Source organism: Ictalurus furcatus, chromosome 19 (assembly GCF_023375685.1).
Source record: "Ictalurus furcatus strain D&B chromosome 19, Billie_1.0, whole genome shotgun sequence".
Taxonomy (NCBI): Eukaryota; Metazoa; Chordata; class Actinopteri; order Siluriformes; family Ictaluridae; genus Ictalurus; species Ictalurus furcatus.
The window spans coordinates 20527220-20551364 of NC_071273.1; the positions used below are offsets into that span (position 1 = coordinate 20527220).

Here is a 24145-nt window from a genome sequence, read left to right on the forward strand (position 1 = left end):
TGGTCCTGAAGAAAGTTTACGCACTTGCAGCCCACGTCAGTTGTGGCACGTTACACAAAGCCCCTGATGATGTCATTTTAAACTATTAAAAATAGTGTAAGATGGCACCGATCCGACACCCAGGATTCGTATCAGGCCGATACCTGCAAAAAATGATGGAGCGCATATCTGAGGACAAAAATGAACGAATTTGAGCCGATCTTGTTTGGAAAAGTTTGTTTTATTTTTTTTTTTTGGAACTTAACATCTAAAAAGAATTAATTGTATTTTTTGTTAGGATGGGTTTTTGTTATATTTATGCTTTATACTTATACTGTATTATAATTTCAGTGATTTATGTGTGTGTTTCTGTATTCTTTAAGTGCTTCAGTTTAAAATATCAGATGAGTATCAATATCAGCTGATACTCGAGGTTTCAGTATGAGTATGGGAAAAGGGTAGCATGTTTGCCTCGCATCTCCAGGCTTGGGGTCCACCCAGCGTGCGCACCCAGAGTTTGCATGTTCTCCCCGTGTTTCGGGGCTTTTCCTCTGGGCTCTGCGGTTTCCTCCCCCAGTCCAAAAACATGCACTGTAGGCTGATTGGCGTTTCCAAATTGTCTGTAGTGTATGAATGGTTGTGTGAATGTGTGCGATTGTGCAATTGGACTCCCTGTCCAGGAAGTCCCCTGCCTTGTGCCCTGAGTCCCCTGGGATAACCTCCAGGCTCCCCTACGACTCTGTGTAGGATAAGCGGTACAGAAAACGGATGGATGGATGGATGTTCTTAATGCCCAAACACAATTAAACTTGGCGTAGGAACATGTGTACACCTTTGCTCTCATTAAAAATACCAAGACCTATAAATATTTGAAAATATCACAATGTTATCCAAGGGCAGCTCTATAAAGTGGTCTATGGCCCCATGTAAAATGTGACTGTCCACTCTGGTGCCCCCTCCAAGTCCATGTACCAATTCACCAATAACAACAACAACAACAACAACAACAAAAGCCTTTCACACATTCACTTTAATGTCAGTTAAAAAGGAAGAGATAAGGTTTACACAAGCCAGGTTTGAAAAGTTTTATTGAGTCTAACTTGCATGTAGTGGTTATGTCCTTACAAACAATATAATAACAGGAAATTGGACAAAACAATCAGGAATATCGAACGTTTTTTGAGTTCAGATGAGTTGGTAAAATAAAAAAAAAATCAATATGACTAAAATTTCACTCTATTTACAGCTTTACAAGCAAACTTCCATGTGCCTTGCCATGCTGAAAAAACATCACCATTGTGTCACGGCCTGTCTCGACGTGACGAGCAGAAAATCTGGCTGTTTTTACGCCTTTTTTTATGGGATACACTCAATGTTCTGTGGCCTTGCTACAGAAATGAAACAAAAACAATTTAGATGTTGCTTTTTGCGAGCTCTTTGACAGATATTTGTATGTTAGGTGCTATCGAGTGCAGTTTGTATGGATGTAACTTGATAAGTGTTGTAAAGTGTATTAAAGGCAAACGGTCTTTTATATTTGACAAACTTCAACTCTCTGCAATCTGCATCTCAGTCTCAGATAACCCTTTCACTCAATCACTGGCGCACACACACACACATACACACACAGAGAGACACATGTCGGCGTCTACCACTTTCACACTCTCCAGAATCTGAAATTACAGCTTCAGCCTCATCCAAAATTGGCGAGGGGGGGTTGGGTTGGATGTGGTTGGGGGGGGGGGGTATGGGGGGGAGTGGAAGAGGAAGAGTGAAGGCGGCGATGAGGTTGTCTCTTTTTGACATCAAACTTTATTACAGTGCATCAGCAGACACAGAGTGGGCATGAGCGAGCGAGCGAGCGAGCGAGTGGGTGAGAGAAAGAAAATATGGGAAGAGACAGAGACAGATTAACAAAAGGACTATTTTTGTGGCACGTCTCTTGCTTTTCCATCCTACTGTAGTCTCTCTCCTCTTTCTCTTTCTCCCACTCCACACGTGTGGTGTCTAGCATTCTGCTTGTTTTTAATAAATCAAGTGACTATCAGGAGGATTAGATCTAGACCTAGAGGACATTTATGATGCTGCGGAAGGCCTACTTATGTTATACTTTATGCATAAAAATGTAGCGCTGTGTATCCATGCGCCGAACGGCGGGAGGGTGAAGGCTAATATGTGAGACGTGCGAAACCGGCCAATCAGATCTTTTGAAAACTGCTGCTCATGTTGCGGCACAGGGCAGCGTAACACATTCTGAGGACGGCGCTATCCACCCTCTTCCACACACATGAGCTCAGAGACGCCCAGGATTCACTAGTGTTGCTGTGATTGACAGGGAACAGATTATACAATCCCTCCCACAGAGAGAACATGGACAGTTTAGCTTTCTTGGCTGATTCATTGTCAGGATTTAAACTAACAACAGGGTGAGTAATCGAATAATCAACACCTTTTAACCAATCAGAATGGAGCATTCTGCAGCGTTGTGGTAGAACTACATCAGTCTAAGATCAAAGCTCGAACGTTTTCCGTTTTCTCCTCTCCTCACTTACTTACTGTCTTTTCTGTTTACATTCCGAGCCAAACGTGTGGACGTGTCTTTTTTTTTCCGAGTGACACGAGCGTGCATTTATCAGCCCCCGCCAACGACTAATCACCGTGATTAACTCGGTAAAAGACTGAAGTCAGAACGGGGAGCGACGCTAGTTGTAAGTATGCTCGTGTATCATACACACAGATGGATGCTTTGAGAGTGCAGATGTCCATCGAGGGCCTTTTGTTGGCGTGTATGAAGGCATGATTTTCAAAAGGAATGGAAAATATCGCAGCAGCTATTATTCATGAGGCCACTGACATTTTTATTGACTGAATAACAGAATGTTCTCCTTAAATCTCCGTTTAAGAAAACAGTGGCATAGTAAAGCAAACACTGACACGAGCGGCGGCACACCTATGTAGAATCGTAGTCTCGTCTATTACACTGCGTGTGTGTGTGTGTGTGTGTGTGTGTGTGTGTGTGGGTGAGCGAGAGAGAGAGAGAGAGAGAGCGAGAGCTCTTGGCTCATGATGTTAATCAGTGCTGTGAATGTTCCTGTTGATGAGTGAGAGTCCACACAGCTGTTCTGGAGTCTGCTGTATGCCCAGCCGTGTGTGTGTGTGTGTGTGTGTGTGTGTGAGGTGTAAGGCTGTGTGGGCAGATGTCTCATTGCACACATGTGTTTGTCATGGCTGGTCTCGGCCTGTCCGGCCCTGGTGTAATGAAGCAGTATCAGAAATCACTGAGTATAGTCCAAGCTGAACACACACACTATCCGAGTCTGAACTAACACACCGCTATTAGTCCGGGACATGTTCCTCACGGGTGTTGGTGAACATCAACATGGAATGAATTTCACTTGAAAATGTTGCTGGATGATTTGTCAAGCACAGAGACCTGAACACCATATTTTGGGGTCTTTATCCTGAGATAAAACGTTCAGAGATCGCGAGTTCCACTCCTGACAGTGTCGCAGCCATTCATGACCAAAGAAGTGAACACAAGTTGGGGCAGTGGTAACGACCCTGACTCTCTACACACTGGGACACTGATGACTCACCGATTTCCGGGGACATGACTTGTAAAACGTCACCACTGGTATTTATCAACAACATGCAGGACCGATATCTTTCTGACATGATATAAGTCAATATCAATTTGTTCGCTTAATCACACACGTTTCTGTCACGGTACTTCAAGCAGGATTGTATTGTAGCTAGTGGATTTTGAAAAAAAAAATCATTAAACACATAAACGTCGTTAGACTCGAACAAACCGTATATGGAACGTCAAATAAATTTAAAAATGGCTAACGTAAGTAATCAGTTGAGAGCCACAACAATGATAACAAGCTGCTTACATTTGTGGACGAAGTTAGCGGAGAGTTCATCCGCCATTTTGTTTTGAGCCGAGAGGCTTCAGATAACATGATGTGATTTCCAGTAAGGGAACATAGTGAGCATCGATGCTCTGTGGTTTTTGCGGTGCATTGTGGGATTTTTTAGGGAGTGAACGCTCCAGTACACTGGAAGGATTTTGCGCTTGAGACAGCAGTTAAAATGGCCGACTGTCTGATCAGTGCCCTGACTGGTCGGGACGCTCCCTTAGTCTTCATTAATACCTGCTGTATGATAGTAGAGACCTACATGTGGGTGGGAATTGGCTAAAAATAAATCACGGAGAAGATTTTCAGTCCATACCGGATTCCACAGAGTTTTTTTTTTGTGATTGTTGTGTGCAAAAATACTTGATTTTAACATTGATTTTTTATTTTTTTTAATTTGTGATGCAACTTGAAGAGTTTTTTTTTTTCTTTGCGTAAAACTACTGGAACTGGCGAAATCGCAACTGTACGAAATAGTTCTGGACGCTCTTTCGCAGTGATGCTTGTCGGTAAACGAGACCTTTTAGCTGTACTCATGTCAGCTGAACACGCGTTGTGATGACGTCACGTGACAAATCCGCGGGAAACCCGTGGCCTTTTTTTAAAAATCGCACGCTCCCCCGAATATAGCTCGATTTTGCTCCAATTTCTGCGATTGCGAAAATGGCGAGAAACTGGAAATGAAACCTCTAAGTTAAATCGGCGTGTTAAAAGAGGAATAAAACACGTCACACGGTTGTGTGGAGAATCCCCAGACTGGTCTGATTTAAAGATGTTCGCATGTGAAAGAATCCAGGCGTGTAATGCATGATGTGAAAGGACAGTGTGTTTTATGAGGACCTGGAAAATGATCAGGGCTCAGATATGAGCTGAATAAATAATATGATGTCATCAATAATCAGATTTCAGTCTGCTATCGAAAGGAACCGTCGTGGTGATGATTTCAGCTGGAGAAGACGCTTGGGTGTTGAAGGAAATGTTTAATAAAGTCAGGAATCCAATCAGATTTTTCGTCCGAGGTTGTTGGCGAGATCCCGATCCTGCGGCGCAGAAGTGTGTGAAAACGTGTCGGATTCATTGATTCATGCTAATCCGCTTCCACCCGAGGGTTTGAACTTAATTACTGGACTTCATTTTGATGCTTATGCAAACAAGAAAAGCATAAATATCAAACTAATAACTATCTCCTAGCAAATATTTCACTTTCATTAATCAGACAGCTTTTTTTTTTTTTTTAGAATTATATGGATGTATGGAAATGGAATGGAAATGAATTTTGTTGTGTGTGTGTGTGTGTGTGTGTGTGTGTGTGGTACTTGTATGGACTCGGTGTGAACGCTCTGTGTCGTTTCTGTCTGTAGCGTGAGCTCACAGCACAACAGAAGAAGCCGAGACTGCTCGCTGACTTCAAATGAAATTAAAACCTATTTTTGTCAGAAGCTGTGTACAGAGCGTACGTAACAACGGCGTGTAATTACTGCGCGTGGTTGTGAGACTGTCTGCGCTAGTTTAGTTGTGCGACAGCTTTAGTGACTTGTCAGAGAAGTGTGTTTAGTTGTGATGTTCGTAAGGAGTAATCAGATTAAAGCTGTTAAAGAAGCGACTTGATGCCGCTGCTGTGATTTTTACATTATTTCAGAGTGGAGTTTTTCTCACACTGCAGTCACAATAAATACAAGTGGAAGATTTACACACACACACACACACACACACACACACACACACACACACAAGGTCTAAGAGACTTTAATTTCATTTTAATGACAAATCAAATGTGCTGTCCAACGCACACATACAATTACACAAAAACTGAATTTGTGTGTTGTTGTGTTATTTCTTTGCCGTATTGAGTTGTGTTACTCTGACATTGTGTTGTTGAGCTGTATTATGCAATCACAATATAATTTAGTTGGTAATTTGTTCATTTTGTATTGAGTTGTTATTTCTTTGCACTACTGAGAAGTGCTTTTCATATTGTGTTGTGTTATTGTGTCGCTGAGTTGTGTTATTCCTCTGCTATATTGTGTTATTTAGTTGTTATTTTGTAGTTGAGTGGTGTTGTGTTGTTTCCTGACTGTATTATTGTTTTGCTGAGTTGTGATGTGTTATTAAATTTGCTTTATTGAGCTGTGTTGTTTTGATATTGTGTTGTGTTATTATGCTGCTGACTTCTCTGCTGTACTGAATTCTTATTTAGTTGTGTTATTGTGTTGCTGAGTCTTATTGTTTTGTGTGTGTTTTTTGTGGCTGTATACAGTAGTTGTTTGTTATTTTGATATTGTGTCGCTGAGTTGAGTTGTGTTGTTTCTTTGGTGTATTAAGTTGTGTTATTTTGTAGTTGAGTTGTGTTGTGTTGTTTCGTTGGTGTATTAAGTTGTGTAATTTTGATATTTTGTCGCTGAGTTGTGTTGTGTTGTTTCTTTGATGTATTAAGTTGTGTTATTTTGTAGTTGAGTTGTGTTGTGTTGTTTCTTTGGTGTATTAAGTTGTGTTATTTTGATATTGTGTCATTGAGTTGAGTTGTGTTGTTTCTTTGGTGTATTAAGTTGTGTTATTTTGTAGTTGAGTTGTGTTGTGTTGTTTCTTTGGTGTATTAAGTTGTGTTATTTTGTAGTTGAGTTGTGTTGTGTTGTTTCTTTGGTGTATTAAGTTGTGTTATTTTGATATTGTGTACCTGAGTTGAGTTGTGTTGTTTCTTTGGTGTATTAAGTTGTGTTATTTTGTAGTTGAGTTGTGTTGTGTTGTTTCTTTGGTGTATTAAGTTGTGTTATTTTGTAGTTGTGTAGCTGTGTTGTGTTGTTTCTTTGGTGTATTAAGTTGTATTATTTTGATATTTTGTTGCTGAGTTGTGTTGTGTTGTTTCTTTGATGTGTTAAGTTATTTTGATATTGTGTCGCTGAGTTGCGATGTGTTATTTCTTTGCTATATAGAGTTGTTATTTTGTTGCATTATTGTGTTACAAAGTGTGTTGTTGTGTTATTTCTTTGCTGTATTAAGTTGTGTTGAAATGTGTCTCTGTGCTCACTGAGGTTAAGGTCAGGATTAGGTTTAGTTGTAACACCATTAATCAGCTGCACGAATAATTATGCTAAGAGAAGGTCCTCACAATAAGACTATATATATATATATATATATATATATATATATATATATATATATATATATATATATATATATATTGTGTGTGTGTGTGTGTGTGTGTGTGTGTGACTCGTGCAGTACACCACTGCCTGTAGGCCTCTGAATGTCTTGAACCTGCTGAGTGTTGCATAAGTCACGCTGTGGACCAAATGTCCCAAATCTGCCACGCTTTAACCCAGAGAGAGGAGCGGGGTGGAGGAGGGGGGCAAAAACACACAGCCTCTGAGACATGGAACACTTACACAAACTTCTCATCCTCACACACACACACACACACACACACACACACACAGAGAGAGACATATACGCCTGTGTTGGCTGTAACATGGTTTAATCCTCCTATTGTGTTCTGGGTTCTGGCCCTCTGTTAGAGGGTGTGTGTCTCTCAGTGTGTGTGTGTGTGTGTGTGTGTGTGTGTGTGTGTGTGTGTGTGTGTGTGTCAGTGTGGGTTTAATGCGCTGTGTGTGTAGCATGGCTGCGTTGGCTGAGGAGCGTATATGAACTGGGATCCTCCCGCTGTGCTGGGATCAGACGATCAGATGAGAGCCGGGTGTGAGCGGACCGCTGCCTTCTCTCTCATTAAACATCGATGCGCACACACTCTGCATCCGGCCGTAACACAACTCAGCGTCATGGTAACACATCTCAGTAACACAATAAAGCAACACAATACAGCATTGAAATAACACGACACAACTCAGCAACATACAGTAATAACACAACACAGTAACTCATTAACACAATTTAGCAATGAACTAACACAACCCCGCAACATACAGTAATAACACAACACAGTGACTCAATAACACAATTTAGCAATGAACTAACACAACTCCGTAACATACAGTAATAACACAACACAGTGACTCATTAACACAATTTAGCAATGAACTAACACAACCCCGCAACATACAGTAATAACACAACACAGTGACTCAATAACACAATTTAGCAATGAACTAACACAACTCCGTAACATACAGTAATAACACAACACAGTGACTCATTAACACAATTTAGCAATGAACTAACACAACCCCGCAACATACAGTAATAACACAACACAGTGACTCAATAATATAGTTTAGCAATGAAATAACACAACTTGGCAACATAAATCCACAAAACAGTACAGCATTGAAATAACACACAATTTGACAACATTTGAGAGCAAATATCACAGCACAATACAGCAAATAATACAACACAGAGACACAATAAAGCCACAGAGGACAGCAAATAAAACATATCAATATAAGACAACTTGATCCAGCTAAGAAGAAACACAACTCAATAACACAATATAGCAATGGAATAACAACAAAACTCAGCAACACAATAATGCAGCGCAATACAGCAAAGAACAAACCTTGGCAACGCAATAACGCAGCGCAATACAGCAAAGAACAAAACTCGGCAACGCAATAACGCAGCGCAATACAGCAAATAACGCAACGCAATAACACAAAGCAGTACAGCAAATAACAAAACTCGGCAACACAATAACGCAGCGCAATACAGCAAATAACAAAACTCGGCAACACAATAACTCAGCACAATACAGCAAATAACAAACCTCGGCAACACAATAACGCAGCGCAATACAGCAAAGAACAAAACTCGGCAACACAATAACGCAGCACAATACAGCAAATAACGCAACGCAATAACACAATGCAATACAGCAAACAACAAAACTCGGCAGCACAATAACGCAACGCAATACAGCAAATAACGCAACGCAATAACACAATGCAATACAGCAAACAACAAAACTCGGCAGCACAATAACGCAACGCAATACAGCAAATAACGCAACGCAATAACACAATGCAATACAGCAAACAACAAAACTCGGCAGCACAATAACGCAACGCAATACAGCAAATAACGCAATGCAATAACAATGCAATACAGCAAATAACAAAACTCGGCAGCACAATAAAGCAATGCAATACAGCAAATAACAAAACTCGGCAACGCAATAACGCAACACAATACAGCAAATAACAAACCTCGACAACGCAATAACGCAGCGCAATACAGCAAATAACAAACCTCGACAACGCAATAACGCAGCGCAATACAGCAAATAACAAACCTCGGCAACACAATAGCATAACAAAATGCAATATCAAAATAACAATGTGACAACACAGCTCAGTACATCAAATAAACACAACTTCTCAACAAAATAACACAATTAATTGAAAATACAGCAAAGAAATAACAGGACATGGTCACTTGCTGTGACTGAGCAGTAGGTACAGTGTTTATCCTGCAAAACAATAGCATGTGCTGGATCAAGTGCTATTTTATAAGCTGTTGAACAATGAGTGTGGAAGCCATTTTGTTCATTTAAAAACAAATGTGAAGTGATTAATGTGATAATTATAATCAGGACTATTCATGCAGTAATCTATTGATATACTAGACTCCTATTAGATGTTAATTTCAGTCTATTTTTTACTTTTTCTGTTACACCATATTACATTTGTTGTTTGTTTGTGGGGGGGGGGGGCGGGGGGGCTGTTCTCCCTTCAGTTCTCCCTTCAGTTCTCCCTTTATCTCCGCGTAGCAGGAAGTGAACTGTTACTCAACTGGGTTAAGGTCTGGTGATTGACTTGGCCAGTCTAAAATGTTCCACTTCTTTCTCCTGATGAAGTCTTCTGTTGAGTTGCCAGTGTGTTTTGGATCATTGTCTTGCAGCATGATGAAGTTCCTCCTAATTAATTTGGATGCATTTCTCTGTAAATTGGCAGACAGAATGTTCCTGTAAACTTCTGAATGCATTCTGCTGCTACCATCATGAGTTCCATCATCAATAATACCTTTATTATTAGTGAGCCTGTTTCAGAAGCAGCCATGCGAGCCCAAGCCATGACGCTACCTCCACCATGTTTCACAGATGAGCTCGTATGTTTTGGATCATGAGCAGATCCTTTCTTTCTCCACACTTAGGCCTTTCCATCACTTTGGTAGAGGTTAAACTTGGTTCCAGAACTTTTGTGGATCATCTCTGTATTTCTTTGCGAATTCCAGTCTGGCTTTCTGATTCTTACTGCTGATGAGCGGTTTACATCTTGTGGTATGGCCTCTATATTTTTGCTTTCTAAGTCTTCTTTGAACAGTGGATTGTGAGACCTTCACCCCTGCCCTGTGGAGGTTGTTGGTGATATCACTGACTTTTCTTTTTGTTCTTCTTCTTCACAGCTCTCACAATGTTTTTGTCATCAGCTGCTGTTGTTTTCATTGGCCGACCCGTTCCATGTCTGGTTGTTAGTACACCAGTGGCTTCTCTCATTTCAGGAAATTCTGGATTGTTGTATTGGCTATACTCAATGCCTGTGCAATGCCTCTGATAGATTTTCCCTCTTTTTCAGCTTCTAAATTGACAATGTGTGTGTGTGTGTGTGGAGGTTGTTCGTCTCTGCACAATTCCCTAGCTAACTATATGACCTGTGAGCTATTAATTGAAACAGACAGCCTTAATGAGCTGCTGTGTGTGTGTGTGCGAAACGCTTCAATAAAGTAGTTGTTTAAAGTCCTGTGAAAAATGACAGCTTCACCTTGCCGACTCTCACAACCTTTCCCACCTCGCTTCAACGCCGCAATGTCAGAGACTAAACATTTCTTTAATAACTCCCTCACACATATGCATTTTCCCCGTTTCTATGCACGTCTTCACACCCACACGGATTGCCACAAAGTAATTATGGTCATGGTACCGCCGACATCTTTAATTGATTCACCAAGAGCTGATAGTGATAAATACAGTCTTGTGTTTAGCCTTGAAGCCTGTACTATATTCACGTACTTCATATTTTCTCCATGTCTTTTTTCCCCCCTCACTCTCTCCGCTCAGCCTTCGCTTTTCTCTCATCTGTATTCCTCAGTCCTCATCTTATCTCTGTCTCTGTTCTCAAATCAAACTGAATGAGCTCACTCATGGTCTGAGTTTACATTTAAAATTCCTTTGAAACATTAATGGGCACTTTAAAAAAAAAAAAAAAAATCAAGATTTTCTTGTAATGTGTTTTTCCACTCGTGCTTGAACAAGTCTATAGTGTCTTACTTCCATCCACGCTTTTAAAAATTCAAGCCAAATGCCTTGATAGGATTAGTCCATAAGAACACATCAACACCTACAGTCCCTTGCAGAAGTATTCAACCCCCTTGAACTTTCACATTGTCACATTTTGTAGCATTACAACCTGATACCAAAATGGACTTAATTGGGAATTTATATTATGTATCTAAACAAAAAAGCCTATAATATGGAAAACGTTACATTTCTGAGTGTATAGGTTTGAATTCTTGTTGCTCTGGTACCCCTAAATTACCCCTGGGGCATCCAGTTTCCATCAGAAGTCAGATAATTAGTTGAATGGATTTGACCTGTGTACAGTTAAAGTGTCACATGATCTCAGTATAAATAGTAATAAAATAAATCATGTTCCTTGAGTTCCCCAGAGTGCTCTTTGTTAGAGAATGTACCTAAACAAACCACATCATGAAGAAGAAGGGGCAAAACAAGTACGGGACATAGTTCTAGAAAAGTAGCAATAAACAATATCCCAAATTTTGAACATCCCACAGAGCACCAATGAATCCATTATGAAAAAAAAAATGGAAAGAATTTGGTACAATCACAATTTTTATCTAGTTGAGGTTGTCCAACAAATATCAGTGACTGGGTAAAGAAGGGATTAGTCAGAGAAGCAACCAAGAGGTCAAAGGTTACTCTGAAGGAACTAGAGAGATCCACAGCTTTGAGATGAGAGAAGCTGCTCACAGGTCAACCATAGCCCACAGTCCACCTGAGGTTCTCTGCTCTGATGAGACTAAAATTGGACTTTCTGACGTTGGTACAAAGCGTTATGAAACCCTACACTGCTGATATCCCTACAGTGAAACATGATGGTGGTAGCATCATGTTGCGGCTTAGATTTTTAGCAGCAGGGACTAGGAAACTGGTCAGGGTTAAACACAAGTGCCAAATACAGGGCAATCCTAGAACAAAGCCTGTTCCAGCCTGCAAGAGTCTTGAGACCAGGGCAGAAGTTCACCTTCCAGCAGGACAAACAAGATAAAGCATACTGCCAAAGCTACACAGGAGCGGTTCAAATCCAAGAGCTTTAGAGTTAGTATGTCCCAGTAAAATTCCAGACCTCAATCTGATAAAGACTCTGTGGAAAGACTTGAAAATTGCTGTTCACTAGCTTGTCTGACAGAGTTTGGGCAATTTTGCCAAGACGAATAGGCAGAAATATCAGGATCCAGATGTGCAAAGCTGATAGAGACATATCACAGAAGCTGGACTTGCAGCCAGCTCGGTTCTTCCAAGTACTGGAGGTGAATGAATATGCATCTAAAAATGTCTGATTTTTTTGTTTAATTAACCTCTGTGTTAGAATAAAATATAAATATTAGAGACGCACCGATACTAAATTTCTCAGCCGACATCGACAGCCGATTATTCAGAGTGATATCGGCCGATACCGATAACCGATACCGATACTTCTGCCTTTTATACCTTCTTTTAAATGAATAATAATTAATTCTAAAATTCTGAAAGAAATGCAAATAAAAACTTTATTCTCTCCATTTCAGCAAGTTGTTTCACAGTAACTGGTCTCGTCAACAGAAAACACATTAGTCTAATTAACATGAATTAAATTCTGAAGATTAAAGTAAGATTATTAACTTATTGAATGTTATTCATTCATATTAACATTGACTGAATTGTAAAAAACCTCCTGTTGGTCTCACATTCACTCTCCACAAACAAAAGCATTTCTACTTCATCACCGAACATCTAACTGGTAATATATAGGCCTAATACAAACTTCTTTTTGATGATATTAACTCATGAACATTAACTGTATATGAAACATACTACTCTACAAATATATTTTTCTGTGCAATATATACTACTTTTTTGTCAATTCATCTTCATTTAAATCTCGAGCAGCGTGGAAAAAAAAAAAAAAAAATTCCGACTCGAAACTCCCGCTTCACTGCTGCTCACTTCTGGTGTAAAATTATATCAGTGCAGAGATTACAGAGTTTACAGAGATGACAAATGACAGTTTTGTCATCATTCCACACAAGACACATCATCTTTACACACAGCACGCAATCGATGCGTTTTCCCGCCCTCTTTTGAATACGTATGCAAAGTATAAAGATGGATTATAACTTAAGACTATGTTGAGACTATGTTACTTGTTGCAAACATTTTTTAGTAGTTTATAAACTCATGTAATACAGATTAGGACTGTTTTTTTTAATTATTTTATTATTATTATTATTTTGCATTTTCTCCTCACTTTACAGCTTGTGCTATTACCAGAGGAGACAGCATGCAAAAGAAAACAGCTGTTATGAGCTCTTTTTTTTTCCCACCTCAACAAATAATAAAAAAAAAAAAACCAAATGATGAAAACCACAGGAGCTTTTTTAACTGCGTGCTTGTTGACAGCTCGGTGTGTTGTTTAAGTGATTTATACGTGTTAGGATAACCCTTTGGCCTGGTAGAAATCACATTAACTCAACCCTCCCAGTCTGTTGCTTATAAATTAGTTGGTGAAATCTCCTCCTGGATTGTGTATGCAACATATTGGAAAGGCTTCTCTTCCCCTCCCTCGCTCACTCAATCACTCACTCTGTTTTTGCTGACTTCTGTTTTTCTGATCAATGCTTGTTTTTGTTTTTTTCTCTGCTTACTAATATTACTCTCTCCATTCATCTGCCGAGGAGACTCGGACGAATCCGATACGGATTCAACTAGTCGACTTGTTTCACTTATTACTCTAGATACGAACTCTTTAACCGTTTCACGTACACTCTTCCAGATACAGACAGGAATATTTAAATATGAGAATTAGTATGCAATGCCATTTTGTACGCTTTAAGACGTGAGGTGTAAATTATTCTAATAACATTCATAGCGCTTCAGATGTTTGTTCACGCTTTATTTAAAGAACACCTACGTTTGTCCTTTATAGTGTATTCATAAGCTTTGCATAAATCAGCGGTCCTGAAACTTTTTCAGCGTGAGGTCCCCCCTTGTGTAGGGTGCATCCCTTTGTGGCCCCCTAGAATCGTCAAATATTCGGAAATTTCGTGTGTTTTTTTTTTCCACACAGCTCCTCTGTATTAAGTTTCTCAGCTAATAGATTTCGTCCTCTATCTAAAAACGTTATTCATGGATGATGAACGTAAAAAGGTTATCCATTTTAAATAGTCTTAGGTTTTATCAGCGTGTGTCTAACAGCACTGTACACTAGTATATCAACCAATGTCTCTGTCTGGTGTGTGTCTTAGTGTGCTGTGTATAATTGATTTCATTTATTAATATTTCTTATGGGGGCGCACGGTGGCTTAGTGGTTCGCCTCACACCTCCAGGGTCGGGGGTTCGATGCCCACCGTGGCCCTGTGTGTGCGGAGTTTGCATGTTCTCCCCGTGCTGCGGGGGTTTCCTCCGGGTAGTCTGGTCTCCTCCCCCAGCCCAAAGACATGCATGGTAGGCTGATTGGCATGTCCAAAATGTCCATAGTGTATGAATGGGTGTGTGAGTGTGCCCTGCGATGAATTGGCACCCTGTCCAGGGTGTACCCCGCCTTGTGCCCCATGCTTCCTAGGATAGGCTCCAGGGTCCCCGTGACCCTGAAAAGGATAAAGCGATATAGAGGATGGATGGATGGATGGAGATTTCTTTTTTTTATGTACATCATAGCTCAATTGTTGACAATCCCGAACTTACCTACAGTACAGGTAAACCTAATGTTCTAGTACTTCTATGTGGCCCCCCCTGGCACCATGTTGCAGCCCCCCAGTTTGAGAACCACTGGCATAAATCATTTGAATTAGTCAAACGGTGTTGATTAGTTTTCTATTACAGCTGCTTGTATTAATATGCTTGTTCTGACACGTTATCATTTCTGTTGTAACGATTTATATGCTGTGTTTTATTAAGTGTGTAATCGTTGATGTGGTGAGGTTTCCTGTAAGGAGATTTTGGAAGGAGTCTCCAGTATCAGCACTATGTAACAGTCACCCTGTACTAAGGGTACTAAACTGTACCTTTCCTTATAGCTGAGGCAGGACTCTCAATGATACACGTTTTGTGCTTTAAGTATGTATCTTTAACCTTGAAAAGTCGCAACTTTAAAGCTTTACAGGTCCAATTACACACAAAGATGTAGGCTTGAGCATACAAACCCAGCGACAAGGGACGGTACAGATGAGCAGCGTTTCTTTCTGGGAGTGCAGAGTAAACCTTTGAGCTTTTCGACACTTTCATTTTTTTCTTAGGTAACAGGACAAGCTGCTTTGTTTGTTTGTTTTTTTGCTTTATTAACTTCTGGAGAGATAAACTTGTTCCGCAGAGGTTCCACAACATTAAACATAACTATCAAGAGATAGAAAGTATGATGCAGAGAACCGCTGCATTTTAATAAATACCAAAAAAAAAAATGTAATTGTTGCCAAATTGCTGTGATATACGAGAAATTAAACACTTTTGGACGAAACTTTTGAACGAAAAATTCAGGTCACATTACACCACACCGATGTTGATTATTTTCTATTAACAGAATGCCTCAAAGTGTTTTATTGCAACTGTTCAAGATCAGCATCTTATTATTATTATTATTATTATTATTATTATTATTATTAATCTTTATCCTAAAGTTATTAGTTTGTCTTCATGAACAGGACATTTATGACCCTTTAAGGCATAATTCATGAAGGCACTGGCTTTCCAGGTCACTACCATTCACTAGTTAAACCCTTGTATGGTTTCCTTTAACGTTTTGTCGTTGTTATTCTGGTGTGATTTTGTGATGATGAGGCTCCTGGTAACATGAGAAGATCTTTCAATATTGGCACGTTTACATTGAAGGTATTAGGCAGACGCCCTTATCCAGGACAACTTCCATTCGTCTCATTCGTACATCTTTGAAGTCGAAGGTTGGGGGTCTTGCTCATCTTGGTGGTACTGGTGGTTGACCTTCTCATGACCTTCGGATCAGCGTCCAACATCTGAACCTCTGAGCTATACTAAGAAATGAAATAATGAAAACAATGAAATGATATTATTAGAACCGTGTATTGTATAATTGAATAATTTGTATATATTTTTGTACTTTTATATGTATTTTTTTAATATCATGAACGATTTCTCAGCACAGTTTCCGTCTGAAATCTGAGCTCCATAAAACACCAGCGCTCGTTTGCCGCTGGACACCGATGCAGCAAACACCACTCTCCAAATGTAAACGTTTCAAGTGACTGCTTTCTGTAAATTACCAAATCCAAGCAACTTTTATGAGCAGACTGCTACGTTGAGACACACACGCAGACACACACACATACGCATAAAGCGAAACATAAGAAGAAGAAGATGGATCTCGGGACAGATTGTTAGTGACATGTTAATTTCTACTTCGTCACTCAAGCTTGGTGCATCTGCAATCAAAGTGATGGCACACAGGCAGAGCTATCAAACCTTCGTATAGCTCCAACTCCGCCTTCTCAAAGTGGCTTTTTCTCTCTCTCATGCCGCCTCGTAACTGTCCTCACCATTTCTCTCCTGCTCTCTTTCTTCTTATTCGACCACTTCTAGTCTTTTATTTCACTGACAAGTCGTCGTTGTTGTTTGTTTAGCAACACGGTCGGACTTATTACGCTTTTTAATAATACTGTAATTAACACGTTTAATAAGCTGCTAATGTTCTACTGTAGGATAACTGTGGTACGGACTTATCGTTCACCTACTTATCTGTGACGTAAAAAAAAGCAATCAAACACCCTGAGAGAATGCGGTTATAGGAAAACAACCAACAGCTGATGCAAACTACTGTACGATCCCCTCCACGTTGTCGTTACCCAGCATTACTAGCATCACGGTGACCTAGACGTGGATATTATTAATAAAGCAGAGGATGATGATATCATTTACGCTTCTCTAAGATGGTTTTGCATCGACACACTGTGTATTAAACATATTTTCCCCCTCATGTCTCTCTCTGTGTTCCCCCGAGGCAGGCAGCCGTGGTACTACGGCTGGGGTTTCAATCTTCCTCGAGGGCAAGCGCTGCTGGACAAGTGGAACCAGATCCCCGACTCCACTGACATTCTGCTCACACACTGCCCTCCTCTGGGTGAGTCACTAATCACACACACACACACACATATATATATATATATATATACAGGTACACACTTCTTCATGACTTTCTCCTGCGAGTTTGTTTCCGCTGAAACACACACGTCGACGCACACACATTTGCTTTGAGGGCTTTGCCAGATGGAGTGGCTACAGCAGGCTGCTAAAGCATGCAGCATCAAGACGCTGTTCGCAGTGCGGCAAATCCCTCTGCACACAATAAAACATACGCATACACACACACGCATATACATATATATGGGAGGGGGGGAAAGTTTCTCTATAAAGACAGCTGCATTTTAAGACACCTAGCCCTTGGGCCTTTGGAGTGTGTGACAAAGGCTTAATTCTCATGAGATGTGTGTGTGTGTGTGTGCTCTGAGGCGTGTGTGCATGCATACATTCACCAATGACTGGAAATCAGACCGTCTGCATTTGCATCACTTGAGATTTGTGTTAAATATGAACTGAGTTTACCTGTGCAGATTAAAGCAGGTTTGATACGATGACTAGAAAATATACTACATTCAAATTTGTAATTGAATTAAAAACATAACGTACTGTATTCATAAATCGAATAATATATCCGGATAGACTGTCTACAAGCCACTTATTTATTTGCTTGTTTGTTTTTAGTTTTATTTATGTTTATTTTTTTTTTTAATATAATGTCATTTTTTATTCAGGTATCATCCCCTAAAAGTTTTTTTTTTTATTTTTTTTTTATTTTACTTTATTTTACCTTATTTTATTTATTTGTACTAAAATAATTGAATCCAACACATTTTGCATATGATAGAAATCCTTTTCTTTCTTTCTTTTTTTTTTTTTTGTTAACACACCCAGTGCTCTGACGTTCCTGTAGCGTTTTATCAACGTTATTTAATTTAGATTTCAGAGTTATGTATAAAACGTCACTTAAAGTCAAATCATTTTAAGATAATAAGAATAAGATTATGCGGAAGTTATTGAACAAATCGCAAAAATTGGAAAATGAGTTGTTTTGAGAAAAACAGCAGATGAACAACGTTATTAAACAACAGAATTCCAGGAAACGAATGATTACATAAGCTACGTCTGTACTTGGACTAACGGGAATAAGATTTACGGTAAAAAAAAAAATGTAAAAAACCCCCAACAAATTAAAAACATCTGTTTTCACCTGAAAAATGGAGAATTTGCAATTTATTTTGATGTCTTGAGGAAGCAAGCTGAGCGTTTTCGCTGTAATAACGCTGTGATGTATGTTAATGCAGGTTTTCTAGACTGGGTGCCGAGGAAAATGCAGCGTGTTGGCTGCATGGAGCTGCTGAACACGGTGCAGAGAAGAGTCCAACCCAAATTACATGTCTTTGGACACATACACGAAGGTAAAGTTCCACATGTAAAGTAAAAATTCAGTTACTTTCACAGCGACACTAGCGGAGCGTGGGTGTATGTGAGCTCGTGTATGCGGAAGAGGGCAGATAGCGCTTTCCTCCGGGTGCGATACGCTCCCTCGTGATGCAGTGTGAGCAGCAGTTTGAAAAGATGGGGACATGTCTCGGAGGAAGCACGTGTACATCCTCACCCTACCCAGTTGGTAGTTGTTGTATGATTGGAGAGAGCTGGCTCGTGGCTGGGAATTACCGAGACCAAATTTGGGAAGAAAAAAAAAAGTTTGTTTACTGTTAAATATCAAATGCTCACAGTGTGTAGGTAAAATAATGGGTAAAAACAAATTGTAAACCTGTATTAGGACTTTCTACCCAATTGAGTAGGATTATAATAGAATTTTCCCAATTTAGGAAGACGGAACTACATACAACTCTGGATAAGTGACTAACTAACTGATTGAACGGTTACCTCCTTACCTCAATAGTGCCAACATCTACAGTTTAGCTGTTAACGATTTTGACCCATTGCTATGGCGATACCGGTGACACCTGAAAAGTAAATCAAATTCACAGCTTCACTGAAGGGGAAAGGACATGCGACATGGAAGAAGCACATTGGCATCTGATGGCGCTTTAGTTGTAATTTGACTTCGACAGACCTTGCTCTTGTGAGCCAATTAAAAACAAGTGGGCGGGAATGTGGTCTCTGAGTTTGGTTAAAAAAAAAAAGAGTGTGTAATTGCATATTATTAAGAACAATATCACACTAAACTTTTACCTCAGTGGTTTCTTACAGTTGTTCGGCACAGAGGAACACCAGAGGAAATAAAAAAGCTCCTTTACCGTCATACGCTCAGATTTTTGTGGTAAATTTCTGTTTTTACGCCCTGCTTGCTATGATTTTTTCTTTGCGGTTGTTGTTAGAAACGTTGCAGACTCTGGATAAGTTCACGACTATAAATAAAAGGTCATGAACTATGTTTGATGTGTTTATGTTTAGTGTTGTTGTGGTGCTTCACATTACCCTGTTTTGCCTCGCGCCACAAACTCTGAACCGACGAGACCGCCGTTTTGAACTCTGTCCAATCATCTTTAAACATGATCTCATTGTCGACTTTGATTTTTTTAACAAGCCACATCATCACTTCACTAATCACAGCAGAGAGGGGAAATGAACTAAAAAAAAATCGCTGAAAGTACGTGAAACCTCGCTTTCTCGATAAGCTACCTCAAGCCAAATCATTTACATAAACGCACGTGATTGGATCAAAGCTGCAATATTTCATGTTTTGAAAACTAGAGTCGTTGAACTACAGCCAGTTTGGAATTTTTCTATTGGTTCTGCTACAGTATTTTACTCGGCCTGATCTGCTGTGAGCTCAAATACACTCCATTAAGCTCCAGATTTCCATATTTACACAGAATTGAATTAGCGCCGAGCTTCAAAATGTCCTTCAGTAAAGCTGGCAGAAAATGGGCAAGGTCAAATCTGTCACTTTGAGTTGTAGTTTAGTTAAAAGGTTTCATTGTTTTGTTATTATGTTATGAATTTGTGATCTGAGGGTGTGTTCTGGCAAATGAATTCACTTTCATTTGTAATCATGTTACAAAGAATCGTAAAAAAAGGACCTTAATTATGCCTAAAGGGAGGGTATAAATTATTTATGTGTATGCCTGTACTGTGCGCAAGTGTCTCTGCTGTTCTCTCCGCTGCAGTAATATTTATAGCGTTCGAGTAAAACTGAATTGTGAATGAGTTGGAGAGGGGGAGCTCTGGCTGTCTTTTATTTCACCTTTTTACTAGCTCAATTTTTAATCTTTAATGCAATACCAATCGATATCAGTCACTGAGCAGCCGTCTGCAACATGACATGCGTTCACTGCAGAAAATCCATCAGCGAATCAGATGGGAAACGTTTTGAAGTCTAATCCGATACTAGTCTGAAGTTCTGGGCCAGTATATCACTGACGCTTTTTTATTTTTTTATTTTATTTTTAGCATCAATTTTTCATATTCAGAATACTGGTGCTGACTAGCAGTTTTCTGATTCTTAATATGCCTTCTGATATTAAATCTTTGAGTATACGCTGATACACATCCTGCACTCGTACAGTCTCACGGTAAGCGTTTTGGCAGGGTGCTTTACAATATATATATTATTTTCAGAAGCATGATTTGTTTTCCATGTCAGTTAATATCACACATATTCACACCATAACATACTATACACTGATCAGCCATAACATTAAAACCACCTGCCTAATATTGTGTAGGTCCCCCTTGTGCTGCCTAAACAGCTCTGACCCTTCTCCACAAGACCTCTGAAGGTGTGTTGTGGTATCTGGTACCAAGACATTCGCGGCAGATCCTTTAAGTCCTGTAAGTTGGACATGGATCAGACTTGTTTGTCCAGCACGTCCCACAGATGTTGGATCGGATTGAGATCTGGGGAATTTGGAGGCCGGGTCAACACCTTGAACTCTTTGTCATGTTTATCAATCCATTCCTGAACATTTTTACAGTGTCTGCAGCAATGTTTAGGTAGGTGGTACGTGTCAAATTAGCATCCACATGAACGCCAGGATCCTAGGTTTCCCAGCAGAACATTACCCAGAGCATCACACGTCACCTGTCAGTGGTTTTAATGTAATGGCTGATTGTTGTATTTCAGTGGACTGAATTGGAAAAAAAAGTCAAATCCGATTCAGTTCTGATCCAGTGTTCAGACTCAGCATTAGATCCATACATCCTGCAGTCATCCTCCAGCGTATTCTCCAGTCATCTGTATAAACCGTCTGTCACTCACACGTGAACCATGAATATCTGTAGTCATGCGTAAACTCACATGAATGCAGTAAGTTGGGTTTTTTTCAAAGCTGTATGATTTTTTTTTTCTTGTTTTATATCAGTTGTCATGTTGTCATAATTCTGGCATGCATGATATGATTCGCCCTGCATGATCTGAAATAATATTACATTATAATATTACATATATATATATATATATATATATATATATATATATATATATATATGTGTGTGTGTGTGTGTGTGTGTGTGTGTGTGTGTGTGTAGACAGAATTTTGTTTATTTGTCAGATCAACTTTAACTGTAATTAATTTGTGGTGATACTAGAGGAATAAAACACTTCAAGACATGCCGTTATAAGAAATGAATCAGCTTCAGGGTGGTAAAAATAACTCCACACCCCATCGTGTTACATTCCTCACACGAACGCTGTCAGTGCTGTCGTATTTTCGCTAAACAAACTGACAAATAACTGTGACTTTTAGACCGCTCATTTTGATTCCCTCAAATTTATACAGTGGGTTAAATCGCATTTTGAGAATAGTGTGGAGAAACTCTCTATAGTGCTCCAGGTGAAAGAAGCAAATGATGTGAACCACCAACAACCAACCAATGACAACAAGGAGGCGTGTGTCAGTCATGTTTGTCCATTCGGAAAGCTCTGTCTCATACTAGAACTTTGATCGAATAAAACTCCTAACTCGGACTAGAAACAAAAAGAAAACACACTCTCAACTCGGAATAACTACTCAACCCCAAGTTATACGCATATGATATCAAATCAACATGGCTGCTCACAACATCAACAGTAAACAAAGTAGCTCTTCTTTACTTATTTTTAAATGAGTTATACTGTATATACTTTATTCGTCTTAGATCCATCAATATACAGATATAATATCCGCTTGGCGTCCATGTTTTTTTACACACTTTGTTGCTTGAGGTCGAAAATGACACAATTCCGAGTCTTACTCAGCACAACAGTCCAGCATGTGTGTTGCGGATGAGGAAACACTGAAGGGAGGGGCTATAGAAATTGCTGACTATACCTTTAATGTATTTCGCTTGCTTATGTCTGTGTGTATGTTTGTTTTGTTAGGTTATGGCATGATGACGGATGGAACCACTACATTTATTAATGCCTCCGCCTGCACAGTCAACTTTCAGCCCATGAACCCGCCCATCGTCTTTGACCTGCCCAATCCCAGGAGCTCGTGATTGAACTCAGCCCCGCCCCACACTTCCCAAAATCAGGGTTCATTTTTAAGTGTATTTGGGTGCTCTTTTGTGTACATATTACAGAGAGAGAGAGAAAGAAAGAGAGAGAGAGAGAGAGAGAGAGAGAGAGAGATGCTACTCTGGAAGATTTGAATCTGTCTTTGTGCCATATTCTGTTCTCAAATCCTGACTTTGCTACTGCCTCATTTACTGAGTGATTCTCACGCTTTCATTGCACTTGAAATGTTGTGACAATCCCTCTTGTTTGTTAATGATGGACACACACCGGGACAACCATCATATGGACTGCGTAAGACGCGAAACTCTGGAAGCCCATCTGACCTTTTAATTACTTCACATCGGAGAAGGTTAGAAAGGCCTGTGCGCTGATTGGATCTAATCTGATGTGATCTGATCTGACGGACGTGTCCATTTCCAGCCTTGTTGTTCCCGATCTAGTTCTTCAGTGCTGTACAGAGAGGACCTCCAAATCAGACACTGAAAATCTAATGTACAGTTGCTGTTGTATAAAAAAAGAAAGAGAAACAATTCTCCATTTCTATGCTTCTGTTATTTGTTTTATTGTAAAACGTACGATGTGAGTGAGTTTGTAGCAACACATTTCTTTTTTGCCAAGTGCTTATTAAATATGTCATTAAGATATTTTAATTGACTATTTCTCATCTGAAAATGCTCAAAGTGCACTTTTTGTCTAACGAGAATGCATTGCTCTACATGATCGCGCCTATAAATTTTTTTTTTTTTTTTTTAACGTTCCTCCTACTTTCATTGTTTAGTTTCATGTGTTTGACAGGTCTGATTAAGGTTATTGTTATATTTACAATGAAATAAAGTGGTCTTTTGTTTCGTCTTTTTTTTTTTTTAAAAACATGGATGAATAAGTGTATGAATCAGACGAGCATGTGTGAGAGAGAATCGAGTCAAAAACGCTCTTCGAGTGGCCAGGAAAGAAAATGTAGGGCCCTAGCTTGAATAAAGAAAAGGAGGACAGAGAACAGCATTTGGATGATTATGTAAAGGCTTGGAGTCTGAATTGGTGTGCCATATTGTTTTGTTTTTGTTTTTGTTTTTACCACAGTGCTGTTGAATTCTTGAATCTTGATTGGTCATTTCTATAGTAACGACTTCCACAGGGACTCGTACGATGGACGCTCTACATAAAAGGACGTATAATTGATGTGGTGAAGTTTTCTTTTTCTGAGGAGACATTTATTTAGCATTCATGGAAGGAATCTCCAGAGTTAATCTGCGTTTATTTTGTCTTATTAACATCGAGAGAGGGGAAAAGAGAGAGAGAGAGAGAGAGAGAGAGGCTGGTGAGGGAACAACTATTTATAGCTGCTATAACATAAGCGCTAAGAGGAAATGACTTGTTTTGCGGACGTTTCAGGACATGGAATGTAACTGCTGTGAAAAGAGATTCAAAGTACAACGTGTCGTTCTTTAATTGGTAAAAGATTGTAATGGTTGATAAATCGCTGTGGTGCATATAAGAGAAATAAAACA

General features: G+C 39.5%; 1 protein-coding gene across 1 annotated transcript in view; it reads left to right on the top strand.

Moving 5' to 3' along the window:
- Window positions 1-22618, top strand: part of mpped1 (metallophosphoesterase domain containing 1) — a 37231-nt gene extending 14613 nt beyond the window's left edge. Inside the window, exons 3-5 of the mRNA XM_053650030.1 lie at window positions 17095-17210; window positions 18472-18585; window positions 22500-22618. Coding sequence (XP_053506005.1) covers window positions 17095-17210; window positions 18472-18585; window positions 22500-22618 — 349 coding nt within the window. The remainder of the gene's footprint in view (window positions 1-17094; window positions 17211-18471; window positions 18586-22499) is intronic.
- The last annotated feature ends 1527 nt before the right edge of the window (window positions 22619-24145 follow it).